Raw genomic sequence first — 13,130 nt, 5'->3', positions numbered from 1 at the left:
CAAACTGTGCCATGAAGAGCCGACTAAAGACATCAAAGTCGGTGATTGATCGGTCAGGGAGACCACTAAACCAATCCAATGCTGCTTTTTTGAGTGTACCCATGAATAGTTTGTAGCGGACTTCCATACTTCCTCCACAAATCAACATTTGAGCGCGGAAATCCGTCAAGTGCTGACTGGGATCCTGAGTTCCATCAAAAGGTTCGACTTGGGGAATCCGATGATCCCTTAGGATGGTCTCGGCCTCTATGGCCTCCGAAAATGGTCGAAAATCTCTGGGGACTTCCATCATGACATCTTCCTCCACCGTCGTGGCGTTGGCTGTTATCATAGCTTGCATCTCGTCCTCCCGCCTCATAATCTCCTCGTTTTCTCGTTGAATAGCCTCCTCTCTCTCCCTGGATCGTGCATTCTCCTCCCTCAAAATGTTGATCAATGCCATCATCTCCTCCATGGTAGGGTGTTGTGAGTCGCTGTTGGATGTGCCGCCTCTTGCCATGGTAAAGTGCGGATTCTTCTGTGTTACTTGGGGCGTAGGAAAAGTTTCACCGTAGTCCCACGGTGGGCGCCAAAATGTTCCGGCCAAAGGGTGGACTAGGGTTTTTTCCTAGATCGTGCCTTAGAGCCAGAGCATTCAAAACTGTAATCTGCCTTCTCAACTATAGGGTTTTTTCTTTTATAGTTTCTTGTTTACGGGCTTTATGGGCCCCGAGAATGTAGGGATTTCCTTAACCGTTTTGATCTGGCTAATATTTGGTGAGGGACAGTGGGACCTTGCCCTTGCTATCGGGTAGTCCCTGTATGCGAGAGTTGTGTCGGCCTCCGACCGACCATACCCGTACTGAGGGTACAGTCGGGTATTGCCCGAGTTGGTTCTTGTAAGCGGAAGGAATCAGAAATATATCGACCAGGTTAAGTAGAGAAACCAAGTCGAATAATAACCGAACCACTCTTAGAGGGGTGATCAGCGAGAGCTACAGTCGGCCTGGCATATCGGCGAGAGCTACAGTTGGCCTGGCATATCGGCGAGAGCTACAGTCGGCCTGACATATCAGCGAGAGCTACAGTCGGCCTGACATATCGGCGAGAGCTACAGTCGGCCTGACATACATAGTAGGCAGGTCAGAATCCGACCTGGACTGTACACTAGCCCTCCAGCGCTGAGCCTATAAGGCGGAAGGGCTTTGCTAGACAAGGGGTCGGCTTAGCCATGACCGACATGTCCCTCGTGGAGGCCCCTAGTCGAATTTCGTCCTGGATCGTACAATTTGCTTTACTCATTCTTGATGCAAAGTCCAAAGTTAAAGAATTCGAGAAAATTATTGAAATGTACAAGACGACACAAAACATTTTTTTTAATTTATTAAAATCTATTCTAAGTCATCATGTAGTCTCTCACAGTTCTATATTAAGTATCGTTTAGATTATTTTATATAGATTAAAAAACTGGTATTAAAAACCTAATAATTAAATAAAAGAGAATAATAATTTATAAAATTACTTTTTATTATTAATCTTCTACATTATGTATATTGATTGTGTATTTTATATTACGTATATATTATAATATAATATATGACATAATATATATAGAGAAAAGAAATATGAGTTTATTTTATTTTGTTTTGTTACTTCCTAACCTTAGTTTCTTCTCGAGATAAAAAAAATACACTAGAATGACATAATAAATAAGAGATAGGATAAAGAAACAACATAATATAATATGATAAGATATTATCGTATCATTTTATATCTTGTTTACCAAACAGATATAAGATATAGAAGAAAATAATATAAAAGAAATTTTTATAGATAGAGATATATGATAATTAAGATAAAAAAAAGGTCAGGAAATTCCTCTATATAAACAGGAGCACTTCCCTTCCGAGTTCCGAAAGCTCCATCTTGTTTAGATAGCTCCTGAGTCTTCACTTTGCTTCTATTGTTTAGATTAGTGTCTCGGTGAGAAAAATGGCTGCAGTGGTAGTTAGCAGTGGAGGGAGCAAAGAGTACCCCGGGAGTCTCACTCCCTTTGTGACGGTAACATGCATAGTCGCAGCCATGGGTGGGTTGATCTTCGGTTACGATATCGGAATATCTGGAGGGGTGACGTCAATGGATGCATTTTTGAACAAGTTCTTTCCGTCGGTGTTCCGGAAGAAGAACTTGGACAAAACGGTGAACCAGTACTGTCAATACAACAGCCAGACACTAACCATGTTCACGTCATCCTTGTACTTGGCCGCACTGCTCTCGTCGTTGGTTGCCTCCACCATCACGCGTAGGTTCGGCCGAAAACTCTCCATGCTTTTTGGAGGCTTGCTTTTCCTCGTGGGTGCTCTCATCAACGGCTTTGCCCAACACGTTTGGATGTTGATCGTGGGTCGGATCTTGCTCGGCTTTGGTATCGGATTTGCCACTCAAGCTGTGCCACTTTACCTCTCTGAAATGGCTCCATACAAATATAGAGGAGCACTCAACATTGGGTTCCAATTGTCAATTACTGTTGGCATACTTGTGGCCAATGTGTTGAACTACTTCTTCGCCAAAATCAAAGGTGGTTGGGGATGGAGGTTGAGTTTGGGTGGTGCTATGGTTCCTGCCCTCATAATCACAATCGGATCACTAATCCTTCCCGACACCCCCAATTCCATGATTGAAAGGGGTGATCGTGAAAAGGCCAAGGCTCAGCTCCAGAAAGTTCGTGGCGTGGATGATGTTGATGAAGAGTTCAATGACCTTGTGGCAGCTAGTGAAGCTTCAAGCACAGTGGAGCACCCTTGGAAAAACTTGTTGCAGAGAAAATACCGACCCCACCTTACTATGGCTGTGTTGATTCCATTCTTCCAGCAACTCACTGGAATCAATGTGATCATGTTTTATGCGCCTGTGCTGTTTAGTTCCATTGGGTTTAAGGACGATGCTGCTCTAATGTCAGCTGTCATCACCGGTGTTGTGAATGTTGTTGCAACATGTGTCTCAATTTATGGAGTTGATAAGTGGGGTAGGAGAGCCCTTTTCCTTGAAGGTGGAGTTCAGATGCTCATATGCCAAGCTATAGTTGCAATTGCTATTGGAGCCAAGTTTGGAATCGATGGAAACCCTGGTGATTTGCCACAGTGGTATGCTATTGTTGTGGTTCTCTTCATTTGCATTTACGTGGCAGCATTTGCATGGTCTTGGGGTCCCCTTGGTTGGTTGGTGCCTAGTGAGATCTTTCCATTGGAGATTCGTTCGGCTGCTCAGAGTATCACTGTCGCGGTCAACATGCTCTTCACTTTCTTAATTGCGCAAGTCTTCTTGCAAATGCTTTGCCACATGAAGTTTGGCTTATTCATCTTCTTCGCCTTCTTTGTGTTGTTCATGTCATTCTTCGTTTACTTCCTTTTGCCCGAAACCAAGGGTATTCCAATTGAAGAAATGCCTAAGGTGTGGAAGGCACACCCATTCTGGGCCAGATTCGTTCAACATGATGATTATGATAACGGAGTTCAGATGGGAAAGGGATCTAGTCAAGTGTAGTTAATTAATTAGTCCTTTATTTTTGTTGTTGTTTTTTTCTTTTTCCTTGTAAATCATTCTATTGATGTTCGAGTCAGTTTTAATGTATTGAATTGTTTTTATGAAAAAGTTCTTTATTTTAGAAATTTGTCTTCTGTCACGAGAATTTTTTTTTTTTTTCAAAGTCCACCAACAATCATTTTAAAAATCTACTTTCTATCGATTTAAGTTTAATGTATAGTACATCTATAATACGTATTTTTTTTTATGATACCACTTTCTTTATTAAATTAAGAAACATATTTTGATTTTTTATTTTTGTTATTTTAAATTTGATCTACTAGTTTTAAGGAAAGAGAAAAAGTGATTAAAAACAAAGGTTTGGAAAGAATTTGAATTTAGAATTGACATCTTATTGGTCAATGAGTTTTAGACTTAAATTACAGATTTGATTTTGGTTCAGGTTAAGAAAATAACATTATGCACAACATACCTATTATACATGTATGTGACTTGTTGATATTAATCTCTTGGTAATTAGAATGATTACTAGAACATTAACAATGGAATATACGAGTATAAAAAATAAAATCTTCAAATCTCCTATGATATATGGAATTTGAATAATTATCTTTAAATGGAATGATTTAAAATATTAACATCAGTGTACTTAAAAAAGTTATTTAATCTCATATATAATTTAAAATTTTGACTTTACTATATCAAATTAATATACATAAAGATAATGTAACATAATTTAATTAAATATTTTACTTTCACAATCTTAACTTTAACTTTTTATAACTTAAATTTATTTATAAAGTTATATATAGTTTATCATTAAAATAAATCAAGAAAAAGATATTATATCTCTGTTTATTTATTTAAAAAATAATAATGAAATTTAAATAATGTGACTTGTAGTTAAAAGAAACTGTATATTAGTGATAAGAAAGTATATAATAAGATCTCGAGTAAAATAAAATTAAAAAAAATGTGCAGAACCAAATTTCATATCCTCGTCTCTGTTTTATTTATTTATTTTTTATGAAATACCTCTTAATTAATTATTGATAATATTTATTGAAATAATACAATATGGAATGTAGTTATAATCTCTAAGTCCAACTTGATATGTAGTTGCCTTTACTAAATTGTAAGCCACTAAATTTACTTGTCTATTTAAGAAAAATGCTATTATGGTTTGCCAGTGTTTTTAAGACTTCCTTACATTTATATAAACCATCACCAAATTAAAAAATCTTCTATATGCTTGTTACTAATACCATGATTACTTTATAGCAATTCACCGCAAAGGAGACAAACCCTAAACCATGTTTAGTAATCCATTTAGCTGTCTCGAGAAGTGCTAACGCTTCTCCTACGCAGGGATTCAGGGATGAAAGGGAACCTGCATGTTCTGGCCAGAATGAACAATCCCATGTGGTCCTGCACACAAATTCCAACTACGAAGTCTTTAGTTCATGGAAGAAAGTTGTGTAGATATAAGACTTAAGAGCTCCTGGATTTGGATGTTTCCAATGAATTGTTTATTGTTCTATTCACCCTATCCTTATGGTTGTGGTTGCTCGAAGACTAACGCACTTGGATCCACTCAGCAAAAGAACCCTTAACTTTGTAAAGGATTTCTGTTGAGTTCCAGATTGCGAAATTTGAGACCTTCCTTTCCTCCCAATAATTATCTTGAACCTCCATCATCATTTCCTTTGAGCTCTTCATCCTTGCAAATAAAGGTTAAAGATATCAACCAATATGACTATCAGACCAACATTATTTTCAAGTTTTAACACACCCTAAAAGAACATGTGAACTATTTTCAATATTACTCTCTTAGAGTAAACACATTGTCCGACCCTAAACTCCCTAAGATGAGATTGTAATTTAATTAAGGTAAGGAGAACATCCCTAAAAACCCTCCAAAGAAGGTTCTTGACTTTCATAAGTACTTCAAGTCTCTAGATACTACACCAGTTTCCATCCTCCTTCAAATGGTTCATACTCAATTCATTGTTCATAAATCCATGATACATGGATTGAATTGAGTAATAACCATTTTTGTTCTAATTTCGGATACAATCATCCTTATCTTCTATGTTCAAAACAGAAGTGTGATGGATAGTTTTACGTTGTCTTCGAGATCAATATCACTGTGTATGTTATTATATGTATCAATGGAGTTAAAACATCTTCATTATTTGAATAAAAAGTAAAATATAAAAAAGTTAAATTATGTTTTTAGTCTTTTATTTTTATTTTTTATTTTTACATATTTAGTTGGTTCATTATCTTTAAAAATTCTATTTAATTTATTATGTTTATAAAGTTATTCAAAATTGTGACACCCTTCTACCCCATAATAAATAAGTAACAACAATAAGAATAATTCAATAAATATAACATCAAGAAGGGTCCACATATTTTAATAAAAACTCATAGGTTCACAAGTCTTGAAATAAATAGAAATAATAATAATAATAATAAAGTTTTACTCTTAAAAGAAAATTATCAAGGTCTCTAAAGAAAAATGAAAGGAATCCAGAATTTACAAATATAAGGTGAATATAAAACTCTTAAAAATAAGTCTCCTCAAACGACAAATAACAATTCATAACTAAAGCATCCTAAATTCATGCCCCAATGTCACATCCTATCAGAGCAGAACCCTTTCCCTTTAGAACTCAACACTATGAGTGCCTTCATCTTCACCTAAAAGAAAACCACATAAAAACAGGACGGTGAGAGATAGATAACATCATATATGAACATAGAGCTACCCAATTCCCACCCCACACCGTGCACCAAAATATCATCATTAAATATAAATAACAAATACATCTCATATAATTACCAAACATCATTTTTTTTTTAATCATACAAGCTTTCATACACATGCTCACTATATACTCATACACATCTCCTCTCCTGAGAGTCTCAACTTGGCACTCCGCACAATGGGCGTACCTCGTCAATTTCCTTAGTTGTTGCCAATGCGGGCATACCGTTCTCACACCCTCCCAGGGCCGGTATGTTGCACGGTTAAACACCCAGCGGCCCGTGCAAAGGCAATCCACCCACCGTTAAACCCTCTGTGGCCAGTGAGCTGCACAGTTAAACACCCAACGGCCCACGCATGGAATGCCTCCCGTCATAATCCCCCCTGTCTCAACCCCTCTCTGGGCCCAGGGTCCAATGCAATATAGCCACATCTGGCTTCTCAAGCACCACATGCAACTCATAAGTCTCATGCAACTCATGCATCCCACGTAACTCATAATTAATGCATCTCCATTATATAACATCATCACATGTCAATAACAATCCATGCAATATCATCCTCACATGCTAGGTACCTATCATTAAGTTATCAACATCATAGATCACAAATTTCACATAATTCTTCACACACATCACAATATCTATGACATTCAGCTAATAATTTAACCATAACTCGACATATACATATCCTTTCTAAGTGATCCCAACTCCATTAGAATCCTAACATCAATATCTACAACTTTCATGAAGAACACAAATCCTAATAAAGTCGTTTAGGTTACCATTCAGGGCTCACAAAAATTGATGTTGTGGTTCGCACACAGATTGGAAGGCTCAAATTGCAACTCACATAACTTGATCAAATATTAATATTTTTACACGATTCGTGTGTCTAAATGGTAGCCCCAGATGTCTAGTTTCTAACAAAACAAACGGCACTCGATTTGGATAACTACACAGAAAGATATTGCAAAATTACAAACGTATGTCGGGGTCCCGACGCCCGACGCCCAAAACTGGCGCTAAGCGCCCAAATCTCTGCCCAGACTCCCCTCTGTGAAATTAAACCTGCGTTTTACGAGTTCCAACAAGGTTTTTACCAATTTTTACTACTTCTACACCCTGTTGGTTCAGTTTAACTCCATTTATATTCTTCATACGTTCCAAATCAATCCATACACATCTCAAGCCTCAAAAATTGGTTTCCATTGGTTTTACAAAAAAAAATCTAAACTCTTCTTAACACATAAAATTCAAGTCATCAAATTTAAGGATAAAGAATTAACAAGAAAGCCCCAATGGAATTCAAAGACAGTTCAAGAAATAAGTTCTTCCAAATGAATTAAGAATTTAGAACATCGATTGCACAGATATTCGTTCAGAATTTTAAATAGAGTTCCTAGAGGGACTTAGGGATTGCCCTCACTACCCGAACGCCCCTATATTCACATATGAAGAAACCCATCTCCCCCGTACCTTAAGGATGATGAACGAAGGCCAACAGAAGAACGACGGAGCAATCTGAACACTTTACGCCTTCCTTCAAGAATTTTCTCCTCTCCCCTCTTCCTTCAAGCGTCTGACGTTAAAATGAATATTAGGTAACTGACTACCCCCAAAACCCCTCTAATAATTCCGACTGGGCCAGGCCCATACTCACCCGCCCATCCCCCTCTATTTAATTAAAATGGTAATTAAATAATTAAAAAAATAAAACAGTTTCAACTTCTATAATTATTTAAAATACGAATTTATTTTCTGCTCTCTAGAATATAAATATAAATAACTACTTGACTCAAGTTTCTCTCGTAAATATAATTATTATTATTTAGAATCTACTGCAATTTTATAAAATTACTAAATAAAATGATATAATTTATTTTCATAAAAATAGTAATTAATTAAAATTTAATTAATTTAAAATTTAGGATGTTACAACTCTCCCCTCCTAAAAGAAAATTCGTCCTCGAATTTACCTGAAGCAAACAATTCCGGGTAAGAATCCTTCATCTTCTCCTCAAGTTCGCAAGTAGCATTTTCCGGCGTTGCTCCACCCCAAATCACCTTAACCAAAGGAATTTCCTTACCTCGAAGTTGTTTCACCATTCGATCCTCAACTCTCACCGGTATGGTTTCTACTGTCAAGTTTTCCTTAACTTCAAGATGATCCGACTCAATCACATGCGAAGGATCATGGATGTATTTTCGAAGTTGAGAAACATGGAATACATTATGAAGATTTGACAAATGTGGAGGTAAAGCGATTTGATAAGCCATTGTACCGACTCTCTTAAGAATTTGATACGGACCGATGAAACGAGGTGTAAGCTTTTTAGACTTCAATGCTCTACCAACCCCAGTCCACGGAGTGACTTTCAGGAATACATGATCTCCTTCTTTGAATTCTAAGTCCTTCCTCCTCTTATCAGCATAACTCTTTTGTCTTCCCTGGGCTGTTCTCATTCTATCTTGAATTAACTTAACCTTCTCTGTGGTTTGTTGTACTACCTCCGGTCCTAAAACAAGATTATCTCCCGGCTCACACCAACACAAAGGTGTTCTACACCTCCTACCATATAGTGCTTCATAAGGTGCCATGCCTATGCTAGAATGAAAACTATTATTATATGTAAACTCTATCAAAGGTAAGAAGCTATCCCAACTACCCCCTTGATCTAACACGCAGGCTCTAAGTAAATCCTCTAATGACTGTATAGTTCTCTCAGTCTGACCGTCGGTTTGTGGGTGATAAGTTGAACTAAGTCTAAGCTGAGTCCCCAATGCTTGTTGCAAACTCTCCCAAAATCTAGAAGTAAACCTAGGGTCTCTATCTGAAACTATGCTAGATGGTACACCATGCAATCTCACAATTTCACTAATGTAAAGCTTAGCAAGTTTCTCTAGGGAATACTTAATATTAATAGGTAAGAAATGTGCACACTTGGTCAATCTATCTACAATCACCCAAATAGAATCGTGCCCTCCAACAGTCCTAGGCAAAGCAACTACAAAGTCCATGGAAATGCTATCCCACTTCCACTCTGGTATACTCAAGGGTTGAAGTAATCCTGAAGGTTTTTGGTGTTCTACCTTAGCCTTCTGGCATACTAGGCAAGTACTCGCAAACTCCTCTATGTCTCTCTTCATTCTAGGCCACCAAAACATCTTCTTCAAGTCTTGATACATTTTGGTTGAACCTGGATGGAAACTAAGTTTGCTTTTATGCCCCTTTTCAAGTAGCAAACGCCTAAGGGTAGCCTCACTAGGTACACACACACGGTCACCAAATCTTACTACTCCATCGCTACCCAATACAAACTCTCCACCACTACCTCTTTCTATCGCCTCTCGCCTAGCCACTAAGAATGAATCCTCTAACTGAGCATCTCTAATCTCCTTCAACATGTCATTACTTACACGAATCATGCCTAATCTTATGCTACTAGAGGTAGTCTCACAAGCTAAACTTAGATCCCTAAACTGAGCTAGAAGGTCCATCTCTCTAATCATCAAGGAAGATATGTGAAGTGATTTTCTGCTTAAAGCGTCCGCTACGACATTTGCCTTACCTGGGTGATAACTCAACTCAAAATCATAGTCCTTCAAGAACTCAAGCCATCTCCTTTGTCTCATATTTAACTCTTTCTGATCGAACAGATACTTAAGGCTCTTATGGTCGCTAAAAACCTCGAATTTAGAACCATACAAATAGTGTCTCCAAATCTTTAAAACAAATACTACAGCTGCCAATTCAAGATCATGGGTAGGGTAATTTCTCTCATGGATTTTCAACTGCCTAGAAGCATAAGCTACTACCTTTCCCTCTTGCATCAACACTCCACCTAACCCCATCTTAGAAGCATCACAATATACTACAAAAGGTTTATTAAGGTCAGGCAAAACTAGAACTGGTGCACTAGTCAATTTTTCCTTAAGGGTTTGGAAACTAGTCTCACACCTACTATTCCATACAAAGGGAACTCCCTTTCTAGTCAATTCAGTCAAAGGCAATGCTATCTTAGAAAACCCCTCTATAAACCTCCTATAATACCCAGCTAGTCCAAGGAAACTTCTAATCTCGCTCACAGATTTAGAGGATTCCCACTTAAGCACAGCTTCTACCTTAGAAGGATCTACACCGATCCCCCCCTTTGAAATCACATGACCTAAGAAACTCACCTTTTCTAACCAGAAATCACACTTAGACAATTTAGCATACAACTGTTTCTCTCTTAAAATCTCAAGTACTACCTTTAAGTGCTCTTCATGCTCCTCTTTAGTTTTGGAATAAATGAGTATGTCATCTATAAAGACAACTACAAATTTATCCAAGTACGGATGAAAAATTCTGTTCATATAATCCATAAAAATTGCAGGAGCATTAGTCACACCAAAAGGCATTACAAGGTATTCATAATGTCCATATCTAGTCCTAAATGCAGTTTTGGGTATGTCCTCCTCTTTCACTCTAATCTGATGGTAACCTGACCTAAGATCAATCTTACTAAACACACCTGCCCCCACCAGTTGGTCCATAAGGTCATCAATCCTAGGCAATGGATATTTATTTTTAATCGTTACCTTATTGAGTTGGCGGTAATCTATACACAACCTCATGCTACCATCCTTCTTCTTCACTAATAGGACAGGTGCTCCCCAAGGTGATACACTAGGTCTCACAAACTTCTTCTCTAACAGCTCCTCTAGTTGTTTCTTAAGCTCGGCTAACTCCAAGGGCGACATCCTATAAGGTGCAGCTGAAATGGGTCCCGTCCCCGGTATTAAGTCTATGGAAAACTCTGTCTCCCTCTCGGGTGGTAGATTAGACATATCCTCAGAGAACACATCAGGGTAATCGCATACTATAGGTAATCTATCCAAGACAGCGCTACTCTCAGAACTCAAAGAAGCTAGTAACATGTATACCTGGGCATCTTCTCTCAGAGACACCTCAACCTGGTTGGCAGTCAAAAAGTCTTTGCTCTTTCTCTCAAGGGGTTGACCAAAAACAACAGTTTTATCAGCACAGTTCAAAAGAACATGGTTGGAAGATAACCAGTTCATACCAAGAATGATGTCTAGCTGACTCAGAGGCAAACAAATTAAGTCAACTAAGAAGTCTCTACCATTAATATGAACAGAACAATTCAAGCATACGTCGGACGTAGAAACTGACCCACTAGTTGGCGTCTCCACACTCAATACAAAAGGTAAGGAAGAAACAGGCAATCTCAATTTGGAAACACAAGCATGTGATATGAACGAATGAGTCGCACCCGAATCAAACAATACAACTAAAGGAATTCCAGCAATAAAACCCATACCTTGGATCAAGTCGTCGGATTGAGCGGCTTCAGTTCCACTCAAGGCAAATACTCTCCCTGTAGCTTTCGGCTTACTGGCACTGCCGCTAGCACTAGCACTCCTGCTGATACCGGTACCCCGACTAGCACTAGCACTCCCCCTAGTCTCTCCACTAGCCGTCACTGGTCCTTGCTGTGCACGAGGACAATCTCGAGAAATGTGCCCTCGCTCATTACATCTGAAACAGGTGACCTCCCTATCCCCACATTGATTAGCTCGGTGCCCTGGCCTCCCACACTTGAAGCAAGTGAAGCAAGGAGTAGAACCAGTACTCCCAGCTCTAGGTGTCTGGCTCGTGGATGGAGCTTGACTCCTCCTATGCACTGAACCCTCACTACCCCCGTTACTGTTTGAATTTCCAGCAGGACGAGAGTAAGGCTTACTCTTGCTAGAAGACCCATGCCTGCTCTGATTCCTTACAGACCCTCCACTTTTGTAGTGAGCAACTCTAGCCCGATTATCTTCATCATAAACTCTGCACTTGTTCACCAGCTCGTGGAATCTAGCAATGCCCTGGTAGTTGAAAGCTTGCTTGATTTCCGGTCGAAGACCACTAATAAATTTCACACATTTCGCTTCCTCATTTGCAACACCCTCATAAGCGGGACAGAATCGTACCAGTGCCTCAAACTTGGCCACATAATCTGCCACAGTATCATCCCCTTGCTTCAGCTCAAGGAACTCCACCTGCTTTTTGTTGCGAATATCTTGTGGGAAATACTTCTCCAAAAACAACCTCTTAAAATTATCCCACGTCATCGGAGTACCCTCAGCAATCATCCTCTGGTAGGTACTCTGCCACCAGATTCCAGCATCTCCAGACAACATGAAGGCAGCCAAAGATACCCTCTGTACCTGTGGACATTCAATAGCTTGGAATATCTTCTCCACCTCAAACATCCAGTCAGCAGCACCATCCGGATCATAGCCACCACGGAAGGTAGGTGGATGGTTCCTCTAGAACCGGGCAAGCCAGTCCACTTCTTGATGTTGGTTCAGGTTGCCTACAGCCTAAGCCATAGCCATCAAGGCCTCAGCGATAGCACGATCATTCCTACCTCCCCCAGACATCACTTTTCTGATTCACAGAAAAGTAGAGAGTCAAAACAAAACAAACCAATTAAAACAATCATCTCAGTTAAACAACATCACAGCACAACCCACAGAAACATAGCAAGCTCATAACTCAAGGCCGAATGAATCGACCTGCTCTGATACCACTAAATGTGACACCCTTCTACCCCATAATAAATAAGTAACAACAATAAGAATAATTCAATAAATATAACATCAAGAAGGGTCCACATATTTTAATAAAAACTCATAGGTTCACAAGTCTTGAAATAAATAGAAATAATAATAATAATAATAAAGTTTTACTCTTAAAAGAAAATTATCAAGGTCTCTAAAGAAAAATGAAAGGAATCCAGAATTTACAAATATAAGGTGAATATAAAACTCTTAAAAAT

General features: G+C 38.6%; 1 protein-coding gene and 1 pseudogene across 1 annotated transcript; one reads left to right on the top strand and one right to left on the bottom strand.

Annotated features, from left to right (window-relative positions):
• Positions 1–1,918: 1,918 nt before the first annotated feature.
• Positions 1,919–3,673, top strand: LOC145950167 (sugar carrier protein C pseudogene; annotated as a pseudogene).
• A 4,556-nt stretch (positions 3,674–8,229) lies between these two features.
• Positions 8,230–12,561, bottom strand: LOC145949852 (uncharacterized). The gene is made up of 3 exons (XM_083060750.1): positions 10,978–12,561; positions 9,417–9,942; positions 8,230–8,813 (listed from the first exon to the last, which is right to left on the bottom strand). Exons 1-3 carry the CDS (start codon positions 12,559–12,561, stop codon positions 8,230–8,232), a joined length of 2,694 nt encoding a protein of 897 aa, XP_082916876.1.
• Between the last annotated feature and the right edge of the window lie 569 nt (positions 12,562–13,130).

The sequence above is a fragment of the Cajanus cajan genome, chromosome 7 (genome assembly GCF_000230855.2).
Source record: "Cajanus cajan strain Asha chromosome 7, NIPB_CcT2T_4, whole genome shotgun sequence".
Taxonomy (NCBI): Eukaryota; Viridiplantae; Streptophyta; class Magnoliopsida; order Fabales; family Fabaceae; genus Cajanus; species Cajanus cajan.
Note: the sequence above shows the minus strand (reverse complement) of the source record. Positions and strands in the feature narration are given on the sequence as shown.